The sequence below is a fragment of the Ochotona curzoniae genome, unplaced genomic scaffold (genome assembly GCF_017591425.1).
Source record: "Ochotona curzoniae isolate NIBS_2020 unplaced genomic scaffold, NIBS_Ocur_1.0 scaffold_2453, whole genome shotgun sequence".
Lineage (NCBI taxonomy): Eukaryota > Metazoa > Chordata > Mammalia > Lagomorpha > Ochotonidae > Ochotona > Ochotona curzoniae.
Genome location: NW_024467094.1, coordinates 7,532,113 through 7,548,448, shown reverse-complemented (window position 1 = coordinate 7,548,448; position 16,336 = coordinate 7,532,113). Strand labels below are relative to the sequence as shown.

Sequence of the window (16,336 nt, the reverse complement as noted above, 5' to 3'; positions counted from 1 at the left end):
TGGTGGCCTACTGATGGGTCTGGCTAATGGTGGTTCTTAGCGACAGCCACTGTTTCCATAGTGACCAGCCCATACCTCTTCCTGCCCTCTAGTGCACCACTGGATGTTGCCTCAGTTTCTTTCCAGCTGTGTTGTTAGATCGCAACTGTCCATGGGCACTAAGTTGGCCCCCTGAATCACCAGCCCACATGGTTGCTTTGTCCACCAGAGGTCACATCATCTCTCTGGTGCTGTAGTTGCCAGCTCCTTCCTGATTTTTCTGATGGCTCCTTCCAGGGAACAGGAAGTTGATACTGCCAATGGGGGAGGTGGCGGGGTACAGGCCGTCACCTCGATAGTTTTATTGTAAAAGGGAAATTTGAACAACAAAAGCAAAAACAAACAAAAAAAATAATAAAAAACTTCAAAAGTTAACCAAAAGACTGGAAAATGACTGGATGTGAAAGTGCTGGTTAATAGGTTGGAGCATGCAACACCAAGGGGAATGGGAGACAGAGGGTTGGCTTGCAGTAGGGAGGGGGGTGGCCCGCACAGAAGGGGTCATGGGCTGGGAAAGAAGAGGACTGCCAAAGCAGGCCCCTCCAGTGGAGGGCAGAGGAGCTAGGCAGGAGGGGGCTCCACTCCCTTCCTGAAGGGGTCCGTGAGTCTCCAGGCACACATGGGGAGTATATCTGTTGCTAAACTGAGCACCAAGGAGACAAAGTCACAACACGGGAGGGAGTGGTCAGACATTTTCACCTGTTAACATCTTTTCCCTACCATTCCCACCCATGGCACTTCTAACTGAGGAAATCCACAGAGGTTAAAGGGGTGGGGCCTGTGTCCTGGCTCTCTGTCTACCCATAACTCAGGCTCTTCTCCCCTAAAAAGTCCAGGTGCCCAACCCCCTAGACTTAGTCCCATTCTCCAGCCACAAAAGCAGCCATCAGGAGCATCACTGGAGCGAGTCAGTAGGGGTCACAACCTCTGCCCTCCCTGTCCCTCCTCTGACTTTAGGTCCCCTCCTGCTGTATCCCATCTGCCTAGAGGTCAAGGGTCCCCTTTCCCCTCCTCAGTCCAGTGGGAGCCCTCCCTCTATCTGAGCAAGGTGCCTGGGTGGGTCCTGAGAGGTACAGGTGCTGCTGGAGAAGACTTGGAAACCAGGAGGCCAGGTGCTGGGCCGCCTGGAATTTACTCTTGCCTCTCAATCCACACTGGAGCCTGTTTGAGGTGGGGAGGCTCAAGGGGGCTGGAAGGGCTGGTCCCTGCCCCTTAGTGGGGGTTGGTTGTCTTGGCAACATCCCCTTCTCCACACAATGGGAAGCCCCCCTCAGCCTCCTGCGTGGATGGAGCCGACAGCCCCATCGCTGGCTATCAGCCTCAGGGACTTGGCAACCGTCACTATGGCAACCACAGCCCAGCAACAGGGCCCACTGAGAAAGGGAGGGGTCCAAGACTAGGGCAGGGCTGCATGTCTCTGTATGTGAAGGGGGCAAGGGAGTGAAGGGAGACCTCCCCCTGCACATCTAGAGGCACAGGTGGAGAGACAGGAGGGGAAAGAATACTCTTCTGTGACAGACAGCTCCTCATCACAGCAACCAAGACAAGCTGCGAGACAGGACACCTGGGGATGAATGCACAGCTGGGGAGAGTCACAGCACACGTGGCTCCATGCCCTGGGACACACCCCTTATAAGCACTGCCTCCATGAACTGCCTGCCAACCCCTGGCCTGAACACCATGAGACTTGCAGCCTCCCACACTTTGTCCAAGGACACACATGTGTCTTTTGAACTAGGTGACTTGGACGCAGAGCCTGCTTTCTGCTTTCTGGGTACATATACATAAGCACATTCAGAGGATGATAGCTATAATCAAAACAGACAGGGCACATCCATTTGTCATGTATTCATTCAGTCAGCCAACATCCTGTGGAATGTGAGTTTCAGGCACTTGGAGTATGTGATGCACAAGGCCAAGTCCTTGCTTTCATCAAGTCCACGTTTTGGTGAGGACAACACCTACATATCATTTCAGGCAGGAAAGAAAAAAAAAAAAAACAGGAGTGGGATAAGGAGCAACTAAGAGATACCTGAAGTTGAGGGATTAGAAAGAGTCCTCTGAATTTCAGAGGACTTGGATATGGAGAATAAGCTATACACTATGGGGAATGGTGTGCCAACAGAAGGAACAGCAAGCTTAAAAGGCAGATGTGAAATCTTGGCGTGTTTCAGAATAGTGAAGAAGACATCCCAACTATACGTTCATTCCAAATGTGTTCTGTCTTTCCCTTGATTCAGCATGGTGGGGGAATAACTTACTTAGGGTTTAGAACCCACATTTAGACATTGACATAAGGGGGTCTTCATTTCTCTTTCTTTTGGTAAACATTTTACTTCTTTTCCTCTTATTTGAAAAGAAGAAAGAAACCTTTCATCTCTTCCCAGAACCTCAGCAACAGCTGGGGCAGAGCCAGGCAGAAGTTTTAAGAAGCCTGGATCTCAAGCTGAGTCTCCTCTGTGGGTTGCTGGGCTCCACCTACTTGAGCTGTCACCTGTTAACCTCCAGGAGTGTACATTGGCAGGAAGCTGGGACAGGAAGCAGAGCTGGGACTTGAACTCAGACGTTCTGATGTCCTTGCAGTGTCTTCGCCAGATGCCAACCTCTCTCTTCTTTGTGTCTTCTGTATCTGGGGTTGTGTGGTCCTCAACGAAGGTTTAGGCTCTGGGAAGGCAAGGATGATGCTCTGAGATTTTGGAAGATGTGGCAGTTTTGGGCAGAGTCCAGGGCAAAAATAAAGGAATTGAGAGTGTTGGGAACCAGAAACACTGCAGGTGTTCCCACTCTACCAACAGCATACAATTGAGGAGGACTGTCCTGGGGGGACGGGGGGCTTAGCTCTTCCAAAACAGAAGCAGCTGATGGGTGTGTGTATGTGTGAGCAGGCCCTTTACATAGGGGGTGTTAAGGAAGGGGGACGGAGCAGGAGTTTGCAGTGGGAATCGGATGAAGAATGGTTGACATCACATCTGGAATTTCAGTTAGAATGAAAAATAGAGCATCCTGAAGGGTTACACAGGCATGCACAGACACGAGACTCTCTCTTCCCCTGGCAGACCTGAAGCAGTGTTGCAGGGCAGGCTTGGAGGCAGGTGGCTACAAGGGCTCAGAGGATAGGAGGGGGCAGTGAGTAGGGAAAAGGATGAAGAATGACTGCACAGGACATGAGAGTGCAAAAGAAAGCAGAAAGGGCTCTGTAAAGTGGGATCCTAGAGGAGATCGTCTAAGGGATCCCCCAATTCTCACAAGGAGTGGAGGTGTTCCATCTCCTGGTTCTCCCTCTTTCCTCCAGAAGCCCAGGCATCAGTTCCCCTAAAGCCAGTGGCTGGTGGGATTGTTGGGCAGCCTCAGGGGGCAGCAGCTGGTGAGTGGGGAGGAATCTGTGTGTTCAGCAAACAGCAGCTTTGGTGCCCAGGGGCTGCCTCCTCCTTCATCAATCAGCCCTAGCCAAATGTCCTTGCATTCCCACCACCCCAAGCGGACTGGGGCTGGGCCAGGGTCCCCAGGGGAGTGAGCTCGGGCTGGGCGGAGGGAGGTGGGGGCCTGGATTGGCTTCGCAGCCCTTGGCCTCTGTTCTCTTCTCTCTTAGAGACTCTTGGTTTTTAAGATGGACTCTGGCCTGGCCACTATTATTGTGGGGGCATCAGCTACAAATCACCTAAGGGGCTGCTGGGGGGAAAAGAGGAAAGAGGGGAGGAGACAGGCTGTAGAGGGCTCCCTCTCTGGTTCTCACGGGTCAAGCAGAACAGCTTTTGGAACAGAGTGCTCCGCCCCCCCCCACCCCAGGCTAACTTCTTCATCCCTGATGGACGTGCTGGACAGCAGACCGAGACCTGGGCCCTGGAATGACCTTGCTCCTCCTACCTCCTCCTGGCCCTCTGCACTCTTGCCCTGTTTCCTGGGAATATGCAATGGTCTGAGCACCTCTACCCCAGAGTCACCCCAAATCTGTTTCTGCCCCTTGGAGATGAGGGGAGACTCCAGACTTTAGTTTCTGGTTCTTTCTCTCCCCCTTTCTCAGCCCTTGCTCCCCTCAGGGACCCAGGCGTTCTGCCCACTCCCTTTACCATAACAACCATTCTTTTGGACTTGCTTAAGACTTTAATATCATTTTCATTAAGTCAGCAAGTTCAGAGAAGGTTGGGGGTCCAAAGAAACGGGGTGGGCCAGTGAATGCCAAGGTAGGGGGGTAAGGAAGAGAAGAGCCCCCCAACCACCTCTCCGTGGAGATGGCCTGAAGAAATCAAATATTGACAGTGAGAGAACAGAACTTATTAAATCTGGGACAGGAGTGTGTGGAGGGAGCTGTGGGAATGGCCGGATGCCTGGGTTCCGGGGGAGATGAAACTTTTGGAAGGAGGGGAAGGCCTGTGGCTGGGAGGACGCAGAGGCTGGGGGTCTGGAGGACACAGCCTTCTGCTTCTTTCCTTTAGGGGCACCCAGTCTTGCTCCCCTCTTGCTCAGATGTCCCTTAGAGCCCCCGGGGGACCAGACCCCCAGCACAGCTGTGGTCGCCCTGCCCCCACCCCTTCATCCTTTCTCTACCTCCACCTCTGTTGATGAGCTTTAGCAGTGTTTAATCGGATTGAGCAGTAATTAGCAAAGCGAGATGTTTGATTACCTATTAGCATAATGTGGGGGGCTGGGATCCCTAGGCACAGCCATGGGATGTGTGTGGGGGGAGTCAGAGTAGAACGGATGGGGGGTCCATGTTAAGCTCCATTCCCCTGAGGGAACCATGAGGCTCACCTTGGAGGTGCCCCCAACCCAGGTCACCTTCCAATTTTCACTCCCTTGGGACTTCTCCTTGGGGATTCAGACTAATCCAAACCATCACCCAGAGCCTACAAGTTCACTAGAGGATCTCCACTATGTGTTATCTTAGTTCTGCTTTGCTGTGTGGCTGGTTCTGGGATCCCCCACCAACTTCAACCTATTCACAGCCAACAGGAGTCTGGGCTGGGCAGTTACTTGGTCCCACATATCAGAGTTCAGAAACTCACTTAGGGGCAACAGGAGGGGAGCAAGAGCAGGAGCTGTCTGTTCTGGCAGCAAGGGCAGGGCAGGTGGGATGGTGAAGACAGGCCTGGGCTGATGAGGGGATTCAATCCACCTGCCCCTCAGGAGTGCCAGCGACTGCAGCTCCTGGCTGCACGGGGCTGGCATAACAAGATTTGTCAGGTGCAACCACCCACCAGAGAAAGGGACAACTGAGGTGCCAGCTTCTCTCTTCATCCGGCAAAGAAAATGTCATCAATTTAGCTCCTCATGGAAATGTAATCAGTGGGCTCGCTGCTGGCTTTGTCTTAATTAGGCACTATTGATGGAAGCAGGGAGGGCGCCTCCCCACCCGCCTGGCTCCCTGTATCTCCCGCTTCTTCCTAAAGCCGCTTCCATCGGTTCCAGGTACGGCAGCCTCTGGCAGGCGCCTCCAAGCACCCCAGTGCCCAGTGCGCCCCCTAGCCCTCTTAGAGCTCTGCCCGTCTTCTCACCCACCCACCCCTCCCCATCAGCTCACGCTTCCCTAGGACGCAGTCTTTGTTCCCATGGAGAGCGAAGCCCCTCCTCGGCCCGGTCACCTTCCCCAGGGAGTCTCCGCCTCCTGTCCCTCCCGTCCCCCCCACCTCCCAGAGCAGCCACGCTCGTTCTATAGCCAATCCTCAGATTCCAAAAACTCCAGTTCCAGTCTTCTCTTCCTCCTTCCCTCAGCCCCGCCGCCTGGTAGACCTAGACCCCGGTCCGAACTCCGAAGGGGGAACCAGCGGGAGGGCAGGGGTGCTCCAGCCCCGGTTTTTCTCCCGGACCCAGCTGCAGCCACGGCTGCCTGGAAATCCTGGAGCGCCTGGGCGATCGCCGACGGGCCTCGCCGGCGGGGACACCCGGAGCCATCTGCTGGAGCCGCCGGGCTGCACCCTGCACACCTGGGACCGGGCATCGGGCGCCTGGGTTCCCTCCTGTCCTCTCAAGCTCCTGCGGGACAGTGCTCCCTGTTTCCAGGCCCAGCCCTTCCAACTCGGTCCTCACACCAGACTCCTTACCCATCTAGCACTCCAAGTTCAGATGATTTCCCCCCCTGGACACCCCAGCCCACTGGCTAAGGTCCCCCCGCAGGGGAGACCCGGGCGAGGTCGGGCCGCGCAGCCGGGATCCACGGCGCCTGCGCGGAGGCGGCAGTGCTGCGGACCAGGGAACCAGCCACTCGCTCCGCCCCTCCCTGGTTGCCATGGTGACGCGTGCAGGCGCCGGCCTGAGAGGGCCACGCGGGGCAACTTCTTGGCTGGAGTGGCCCTTCGGGCGGCCTAGGGAGGAAGGGGTCGGCGTGGCGAGGTGTGTGTGTACCGGGGCAGAGGAGAGGAGGGAAGGAACGCTGAGGAGAAGGGGCAGCTGTGAGGGGCTAGGAAGCGGCAGCTGAATGAGAAAATGGGCATTTGTATAGGGAAGGGGGAGCAAGGGCGAGTGTGGGGTGTCGGAGAGAAGGGGCAGTTATGGTGCGGAGGGGAGGGCAAGGAGCGGTTGAGGGGGAGAGGAGGAAGGGGCACTCTGGGCGGTAAGAGAAGAGGGTGATATTTGGGCAATTCAGGTTGTGAACAAGAAGGGACCGTTGTGACAGTTGTGACAGGAAACGACTGTGAGGAGACGTTTCCCTTCGGCCCGTGGTATTTCCAAACAAGAGTGTGAATGAGTCCCCGGGGAACAGGACAGTGCCTTCCTGTGGGTGGGCTGGGGTCCTGAGGTGATACCGCAGGTTGAGGGGCCTGAGCCCTGGCCGAGGCGAAAGGGGCTGGGAGGGGAAGGGAAGGCCGGCGAGCGCCCGACCCCAAGTCGAGCTCTGACCCCCCAAGTCGAGCTCTGACCCCCCAAGTCGAGCTCTGACCCCCCAAGTCGAGCTCTGACCCCCCTAGCGGCTGCAGGGCCGATTCCCTGGGGCCCGGTGGTGGAGGAAGGCGCGGTGCTGGAGTTGGTTTTATTGATCTGTTGTCCTAACAGGACGTTGCTTTCCTGGGAGCCAAGTACAAATCCTTCAAGTTTGAAATTCATAACCTCTGATCAATGCCCGTGGCATCCTGTGGGGCTGAGAAAGGAGAGCCACAGGTGGCACGCTGAGGCTGTGCCCAGAAGCAGTGCGTGGCCTTTGGGAGTCAGAACACCTGCCAGAGAGAGAGAGAGAGGAGAGAGAGAGAGAAAGAGAGAGAAGGTGTGTGTGTGGGGGGTGCTTGATTCCACTGTGCCGCTTTTCTGAGAGAGGTAATGTGCTGGCCTTCCTCCTGCTGCCATTGCCTTCCCCCACCCCCAGTACACAATACAGGATTGTCAAGTGGGTGACTTTTGTCCTGCCTGCTTCCGATCTGGTCTCAGGGTTTTTGTGGGGGGTGGTTGTCAAATGATCCCCATCTTCTTTATCAGTGAGTGCAGTTACTCAGCCAGCTGTGTGAAGAGGCCTCGGTCTGCACAAAGCAGAGTTCCCTCCACCCCCACCCCGCAGGAATGAAACGCTATCAGGAGACACGTGGCAAATACTGTTTTTCTTTGTTTAAGGCCAGTGCCGTTTGTAGTGTGAACAGAAGGAGTGGTTTTACATTTAACTTGGGAGGAAGAGAGCTCCTGGGGAAAATCATGTTGTTTTGCTTCAGTGACAAAGGATGGCGGACCATGGGGACAGTTTTGCCTGCTCCAGGGTTCTTCTCGCTCACTCTGCCCTTGTCTATGCTGTATTCCACAGTTGAGGGTTTAGGCTATTACCCTTCAGCTTGGGAGATCTTTCCCTGATGTTTTATTCCGACATCCCTGTGCAGAAATAGGGTTCCTAAACCCTTGCTAGTGCGGTGTCTGTTAGGCTATCACCTTTTAAAAAAAAATTATTTGAAAGATAGAGACACAGAGATTGTCCATTCACTGGTTCAATCCACATGGCCACAGCTGTATCAGGCTGCAGCCAAGAGCCAAGAGCTTCGTCCTGGTCTCCCCACATGGGTGCAGGGGCGCAAGCATTTGGATCCTCCTCTGCTGCTTTCTGAGGCACACCCACAGGGAGCTAGATAAGAAGTGGAGTAACCAAGACTCCAGCTGTCTACCCTATGGGATGCTGATGCTTTAGGCTGCGCCAAGGGCCATCATCTTAAATTTCTATTTGTTCTTAATGTTTGAAGGGCTGACCTTTTTCCCCCCTAAGACTAATTTATTTCTATTTGAAAGGCAGATTTACTGTGAAAAGGAGAGATAGAGAGAGAAGATATTCCATCCGTTGGTTCACTCCTGAAATGGCCACAACAGTTAAAGCTGATCTGATCTGAAGCCAGGAATCTCTTCTGGTTCTTTTATGTGTGTGCAGGGTCCCAGGGACTTGGGTCATCCTCCGCTGCTTTCCCAAGGAAGTAGATGGGAAGTAGAGCACCTGGAACAGAAACTGGTGCCACAGGGTGGAAGATTAGCCTGTTGAGCCATGATGCCAGTCCCAAGCTTTACTGTTTAACCGAATGCCTTGAAAAAGGTGGCTTTTATCAGCCATGTTGCCTCTTGTAGTTAATGGAACATGGTTGGGGTGTCCCCCTCCCTCCCCAAAAATGAGGATTACATTGAGGAGTCTTGGGTCACTCTGAGAATTCAGAAGAGACTGTGTGTGTGTCTCAGGGCTTGGCTGGGGATGGAGATCTGGGTGTGGACTCACCGATTCCTTTTACCTGCAGGGTTTGCCTGCACCATGTCGAGCAAAGCTGAAAAGAAGCGGAGGGCCAGTAACCGTGGAGGTGCCCGGGGTGGCCGGGCAGGCCGAGCTGCTCAAGCTGCTCTGGCTGCTGCGCAGGCTGCAGAGGCTGCACTGCCTGCCGCCATGCCCGAACCAGAGCCCCAGCCTGAGCCTGCCAAGGTGGAACCTGGTGGGTACTAAGGAGAGCAATGGAGGGTAGGGAACACCCTGAAGGCCTGGGGGTGGGTGGGTGGGGTGGGGCTCAGTGGTCACCCCTACTCCCTGCCTTGCCTGCTGTGGGGATTTCTTGCCACCTTTCTCTCTCTATTTCTCTCTCTCTCTCTCTCTCTCTCTCTCTCCCTGTGTCTTGTCCTGCTTGTTCTTTCTGTCCTAAAACATTCCCACCAATGCTCTAGGGATTCACCTGCCTGGTCCTTTCTCTAGCTTCTTCCTCCTTATTTTCAAGTGTTCCTAATGGCTCCTGCTCGACTAAAGAGAGTTTGATCTCTTCCTTTTTTTTTTTTTTTCCTTTTCCCATTTTCACCCTGGGTGGCAAAACAAATAATGTTTTTCTCCCATTAAGCCCATCACCATGGAGACTCAGCCCGCTCTGCCACCCTTTGAATCCTAAGCCCGGCTGATACTTTCTGCCATCTGTTGAAGGCTCTTGTATCTCCGCCCTCCTCTTGGCAGGGACGCGGTAGAGCCGCCAAGGTTCACGTTCAGGGCGACGACAGGAAAGGAAGTCTGGATCCAGGGAGAAAAGGTTTTGAAGAGGCTGCTGCTTATGGCTTTGACCGAGGAGGTCTCTTTTTTCCTGTGTGGAGGGCTGGAAGCAGTCAGGTTGCAAAGGTTTTGGGTAGCTGCTGCTGCTGTCACTGTTTTTCGTCCAATGTTGCTAGTATAGACAGGATTGTGAGCTAAGTGTAGACCATGTCAGTGTAGACAGGACTGTGAGCTAGGTGTCAGAGGTTGCCCTTTTATACGGGCTACTGTGATGTTAAAGGTTGGGAGATTTGGGCCAAGGACCCATATGAGAAAAGGGTTCAGGACCAGGGGCAGCTGCTCTGGGACCCAGGACCAGGGAGAACTGAGCAAGCGTAGAACTCCTTGCTGAGTTCTCAAGGACAGAGCAGTTGAAAATGGGGCTGGCTCCTGGAAGCCAGGGCTGAGGAGGAGCGGAGGGAGGTAGGAGGAAAGACTGTGAGGTTTCATGGCGGGGGAGGGGGGGCGGGGGGGGAGGGGAGAGGGGAAAGGGAGGCAGCTGTGGAATGAAGGCATGGGCTTTCACGCTCTGAGGGTCTCTGCCCTCCCCACCCTATTATTTGATCTGGACTTTTCTGCTGCTCCCTCATCTAGGCTGTGAGTTCAAAGACAGATGAGGGGGTGGGGAGTGGGCCCCTACACCAGCTCTGAAAAGAACCCCAGGCCCTGCAGTCTTTGGCACTGGGGATGGACTGTGGCCTGGCTTGCTATAGAACTGAGGGTGCGCTGAACACGTGTTGGTGAGAGCTGGCCGGTTGGAGTGCGGACACCCGCAAGGGCTGTATCCACATCCTTTGCTTCCTTAAGTGCTCTTCAGTTCCCCTTGCATGAAGGAGGAGAAGGCGAACCAGGCTCCTAATCCCTTCTCTGTGATTTTCAAAAGCTCTAACTATGGACAGGTATTTTTTTTTCCTCCCCAGAGTTTGGCATCTAAACTTACATAGTGTTTAAACCTAACCTAAATCGACATGAAGGTATTTATAGTCCGTTTAAGCCACTTAGTTTCAATAGTCAGGAGTTTGAGTGCAGCAAATACTCAGAATGCTCAAAGGTCAATTGTTTCCTGCTGAACTAGAGCCTACCTGGGCTGGGGGAGGAGTTTGCAACCTTAGAATGTGATATTTGGTATCACAATCCAAATTCTTTTCTTTCTTTTAAAGCCATTCCCTCAAAAATTTTTTTTTTTAAAAAAAATTTGACTTATTTGAAAGACATAGAGAGAGAGAGTCTATTGGCTCACTTCCTAAATGCCCACAATAACTGGGCTGGGCCAGTTTGAAGTCAGGAAACAAGATCTCCATGTGGGTCTCCCAGGAGAGTAGCTCAACTTCTTGAGCCAGCACCTGCTGCCTTCAAGAGTGTACACTGGCAGGAAGCTGGAATCGTGAATGGAGGCAGTACTCCCGCTCAGGCACTTCCATTTGGAATACTACTGTCTCCCAAGATGTGTCTTAACCACTGTACCACACACCCACCACAGCAGTTGTAAATTCTGAAACATACCTATTTGAGAAGAAGTGAGATGGTGAGGAAAAAGAGAGACGATTAAAGATGGAGACAAAGAACTTCCATCCCCTAATTCACTCTCCCCAGATACCCACCTCAGCTGCAGCTGGGCCAACCTAAAGCCAAGAGCAGGGAACTCAATCCAGGTCTCATACTGGAGCTAACACTGTTGCCTCCCACGGCACACATCAGCAGAAAGCTAGAACTAGGACCTGCAGCCAGGGATTGAACCCAAGCACTCTGATGTGGGATTTGGACATCCCAAACATCCCTCCATCTGCTGGTTCACTTTCCCAATGGCCACAATTGTCAGAGCTGAGCTGATCCAAAGCCAGGAGCCAGGAGCTTCTTCTGGATCTCCCAAGCAGGTTACAGGGTCCCAAGGCCATCTTCCACTATTTTCTCAGGCCACAAGGAGGGAGCTGGATAGGAAGTGGAGCAGCCAGGACACGAACTGATGCCCCTATGTGATGCTGCCCAGATAGATGCTACAGCCTGGTTCTCCCACATGGGTGCAGGAACTGAAGGACGTGGGCCATCCTCTGCTGCTTTTCCCTGGCCGTTATCCAGGAGTTGGAGCAGCCAGGACACTAACCCACCTGCCAGCACTGCAGGTGGAGGCTTAGCCACTATACTATTTAGTTTTCTAAGGAATGTCTTTGTGTTTTGATTTTCCCCAGAGCCAATACTGGATGTGCTTGAAATGGAAAAAGAAGAAATAGAGCGCGAAGTGGATGTGGTAAGGGTGGATTCTTCTTGAGGCAGGTAGATCCCCATCCCATGGGGAGGTAGAGGCTCCACCAGGGAGTGAACGGCCCAGAGGTAACCACTCTGATCTGTCTTTAACTGCTCTGATCTGTCTCTGTCTTCTACTGAACTCTCCTTGCTGAGTCTGGCACACAGGCCTCCTTGCTCCTCTGGAAGAAGGAGGCTTAAGTGACAGGTCCCCTGGCTGCCTTACTTTGGTGCCCACCTTGGGTAGAACTCAGCCAGTTGTTCTTTGAAGGGCTGAGTCAGCTGAGCAAGTGTTGCCCCAATCAGATACTTTTTTTTTTTTTCTGGGGGAAGACTTATTTCTTTGAAAAGCAGAGTTGCAGAAACAGAGGGAAAAACAAAAAGAGAGCGAGAGAGAGATACTGCATTTGCTGGTTCACCCCCCCACCCATGGCTGAAATGGCTGGGTTTGGCCAGATCAAAGCCAGGAGCTGGAATCAGTCTCCCCAGATACCATATACCATTTTTAAAAAATATTTTCCCCTCGCCCCACCAAGAGTAGATTTAAAGAGAAATAGAAACAGAAGCAGATTTCCTATCCTCTGATTACTCCCCAAATGGCTGCAAGGGCAAGAGCTGAGCTGATTCAGAGCTAGGACCCAGGAGCTTTTTCTGGGTTTCCCATATGGATGCAAGGTCCCAAGGCTTTGGGCTGTCCTCTGCTGTTTTCTCAGGCCACAAGCAGGGAGCCGGATCAGAAATGAAGCAGCCGGGATGCAAACCAGGGCCTAAATGGGCTGCTGATACTGCAGACAGAGGCTTCACTTGCTAAATCATGCACCAATCTTGGGTTTCTTTTCTTTTCTTTTCTTTTCTTTTCTTTTCTTTTCTTTTCTTTCTTTCTTTCTTTCTTTCTTTCTTTCTTTCTTTCTTTCTTTCTTTCTTTCTTTCTTTCTTCCTTCCTTCCTTCCTTCCTTCCTTCCTTCCTTCCTTCCTTTCTTTCTTTCTTTCTTTCTTTCTTTCTTTCTTTCTTTCTAGATTTGTTTATTTCATTATTATTCTTTTCTGGATTTTAAATTTTTATTGGAAAGTCAAATATATAGAGAGAGGAGGGAAGACAGAGAGGAAGATCTTCTGTCCGATGATTCATTCCCCCAAACAGCCACAAGAACCGGAGTTGAGCCTATACGAAGCCAGAAGCCTGGAGCCTCTTCTAAGTCTCCCACAAGGGTGCAGGGTTCCAAGGCTTTGGCCATCTTGGACTGTTTTTTCAGACTGCAAGCAGGAAGCTGGATGGGAAGCAGGGTTGCTGGGATTAGAACCAGTGCCCATATGGAATTCCAGCACATTCAAGGCAAGGACTGTAGCCACTAGGCTGCTGTGTTGGGCCCGGTTCTTTCTTTGTTATTTGTTTGTTTTAATTAAAATAAATTTTTTTCCGTGAGGGCCAAGAGCTTTAATGGGGTGCGGTGAGCAGGGGGAAGTTCTTGGGGTACAGCTGGAAGAGCTTGCCCTCCTGCGTGTGCTCAAAGCCATACTTGTCCAAGCGGCCGGGGTCAAAAGCACTTTCGTGGAAGTCCTTCTCCACGGCGGGGGCCACGGCCTGGAGGAAGAGCCCGTGGGCTGTGAGGGGCTGGTCGGAGCCCGCGGGCTCGTGATAGGACACGTCGGCCTTGAGGTTGAAGCCGGCTAGCCGGGACCACGAAGGACGCACCATCTCCGGCGCCTGCACGAAGCGGCCGCCCAGGGCGCGCAGGCCCGTGCGTTTGGCTCCGCGGCCCTTGTTGAAACTGTGCGGCCCGCGCTGGCTCGTCCATTGGCTCATCCGGTCCGCACCAGGCTCCGGGCGGTCGCGCTCAGGACGCCCAAGCGTGCAGGGGACCGCGCTTGGGGTGTCCACTCCCCCTGCCGAGGACCAAGCTCAGGGTATCCACGTGCGCCCTGAGCACACACGCTGGTTTCCCCCATGCTTCGGCTGCGTGACTTGGCTGTAACACAATTTTTAAAGCTTTTTATGTGAAAGGCAGAGTGTCAGAGAGAGACAGTAATCTTCCATCTGTTGGTTCACTCCAGTTCTCCCATGTGGGTGGCAGGGACCCTGTACTTGGGGGTCATCTTCCATCTCTTTGCCAGATGCAGTAAGGGGAGCTGGGCTGGAAGCAGCTGGGACTTGAATTGGCACTCCAATATGGGAAGCCAGTGTCACAGGCAGAGGTTTAACATACTGTATCACAATGCCAGCTCCTGTTTGTGCCCTTTGTCCATTTATTTATTGAGGTTTGAGTGTTTTTCTGATAAATTCATTCATGTGTTCATGTAGGAAAGATTTTAACGCCAGTATATTAAGTTTTCTTGACCTGGAAACTGAGAAAGAATCCTCATCTTCCTAGGAGGAAATACACGGAGCTCTATCTTTATCTCTTCCGCTTCCTGAATTTGTTGAGTAGAGTTCTACAGATGAAGTTTTTTTTTTCCTAGCCACTCACACCATATTTGCCATCTATCCAGTCTGTCCTTTGGTGTCTGTTGTTGTATGCTCCTCGTCTCCCCGACACCCCTGCCTCCTTTCCTTTTCCAAAGTCAATGCCGCTGCTGTCCTGCCCACCGTCCTACACAAAGTAGAAACATGCCTCCTGGGGCCCTTGCCCCTTTCTCAGCTCGTGCTCTCTCTGTCCCTAATTGCTTGCCTGGTACTAACCATCCTACATGTCACCTTAGTTCATTTTTGCCTAGTGTTCCAGGGTGGCGTGAGAATGTGTTTTTATAAACACAGACATAAAAGAAGCCTGTGGACAGAGATGGGCCAGGGGTTTCCCTCCATGACCCGTTCTTTCTGTCCTCTCAGTGGGCTCGTTTCTTCGACTGGTTTGGATCCTTACCCACCAGCCACCTTGGCTTCCCTGCACCCTCCTGGCCTCTGCCGCGTCCTTCTGCTTCACTGTGGCTCACGGTGATGCTCTCCGTGCTTTTACCAACTGACTGTCCTCCCTCCATAGAAGCCCCTGTTCCGCTCGCGGGCCGTGCTGACTGGGCTGGCGGAGTCTGTGTGGACAGAGGAGCATGATGCCGTTCTGGAGCAGTTTGCTCAGGACCCTTCGCAACCCATCCTGACCTTCTACGTGGACCCCTGTTTTGGGCTGAAGCTAGACCTGGGGATGCCCATTCAGGTGGGTACTTGCCTCTTCTGGGGGAGTTGAGGTTCCCTGTGTCTCTTCTGTCCTCCTTCAGTTTTTTTTTTTTTTTTTTTTGATAATGTTTACATAGGTGATCAGAGTGGGAAGGGCTGAGAATCAGGGGCAAGTGGGCAAGACCATTTACTTTTTCTTCTTCCTGTGTCTGGGGGAGGAAGGGATAAAGTGGGGAAGACCACACCCAGCCTCCCCAGTACTCCATGTCATCCCAGGGTCCCCATTGTGGAGCATGTTCTGAGGGTTCTGCTCAGGTGCTTTCGATAGTTCTGAGATGCTGTTGATATCTCTGCTCCAAGGGTGAGGAAATCCATCCAAGATCAGTTGGCTGACATAGTCCACCTCAGAGTCTCCATTCATCCAGAAGTTTGCTGTCAAATTTTACTGGGGTAGTTGATCAATTTGTTCTGCCCTCCTTCATCTTCAAACCAGTGGGTGCTGAGGCTCAGCCCAACTCTGACCACTACATACTCGGCCCTCATGTGCACCAGGGGAAGCTGAGGCCCAGTCAGAGTGACTCCCAATAACTCCCACTGGACTGGTCCCCAACTCTGGTTCCTATGCCTGCCAGCATGTGCAGTGGCCTGGTCTGGTCTGTCTCACATCTCATTCAGCTCTTATACATATCATTGGGCATTGAAGCCTAACTCAGTCCAACTGACTCCACCCTCTACACACTCATGCCAGTGGGTACCACTGCCTGTCCAGCCAGGCCTGCTCCTAGTACTGTTTCTTATGCTCATCAGTAGGAGTTGCAGCCCATCAGAGAAGTGCCCACAATCTTTCCATTGGATCCACTCCCTGTCCTGGATCTTGCACTCTCCAGGTGGTCCTGTAGTCTAGTTCAACAGGACTTGCTGATGCTGTGGCAAAGCCCAACCAGCCTACCCTTACTCTGGCTCATGCCTGTACCAGTGTATGCAATCAGTTAGCCAAGCTTGGCTCTCCCACTAACCCAGTTCACATGTAGGTCAACAGGTGTTGTAGCCCTGCCAGGCCTGGTCTGCCCCCAGTCCCAGCTGTCATGCTCACCAGCAGGAGCAGTGGCCCAGCAGGGGTGTCCCCACTATTCCTCCTCTGGATTCACACACCTCAACCCCCACCCCAAGGTCTTGTACATGCTGGTGGGTGCTATGGCCCAGTCTGGAATGGCCTGTCTCACATTGGCATTTGCCAATGGGTGCTGTAGCCTGGTCCAGTCAAGTCTGCTCTTGTTCCAGCTCACACTCATGGGTGCTGCAGCCCAACCTGGTGCTGTCAGCCCCAAGTCCTGACCCTAGTGTGAATTGGCTGGTGATGCATCCAGACCCAGCCTGTCCTGCACCCTGTCCTGGTTCTCAAATCTGCAAAGTTATGAACTGGCCCAGTCTGACCTGTCCCCAGATCTGACCCACAGTTATACCGGCAGGTACCTTAACCTGGTCTGGTCTGGGCTGCTCCT

At 53.0% G+C, this 16,336-nt stretch overlaps 1 protein-coding gene and 1 pseudogene across 1 annotated transcript in view; one reads left to right on the top strand and one right to left on the bottom strand.

Annotated features, from left to right (window-relative positions):
* The first annotated feature begins 8,737 nt into the window (after positions 1-8,737).
* The window catches only part of DNAH2 (dynein axonemal heavy chain 2), a 105,488-nt gene continuing 97,889 nt past the window's right edge, over positions 8,738-16,336 (top strand). The window contains exons 1-3 of the mRNA XM_041000538.1: positions 8,738-8,912; positions 11,674-11,732; positions 14,704-14,874. Coding sequence (XP_040856472.1) covers positions 8,738-8,912; positions 11,674-11,732; positions 14,704-14,874 — 405 coding nt within the window. The remainder of the gene's footprint in view (positions 8,913-11,673; positions 11,733-14,703; positions 14,875-16,336) is intronic.
* On the bottom strand, positions 13,156-13,675 carry LOC121169923 (annotated as a pseudogene).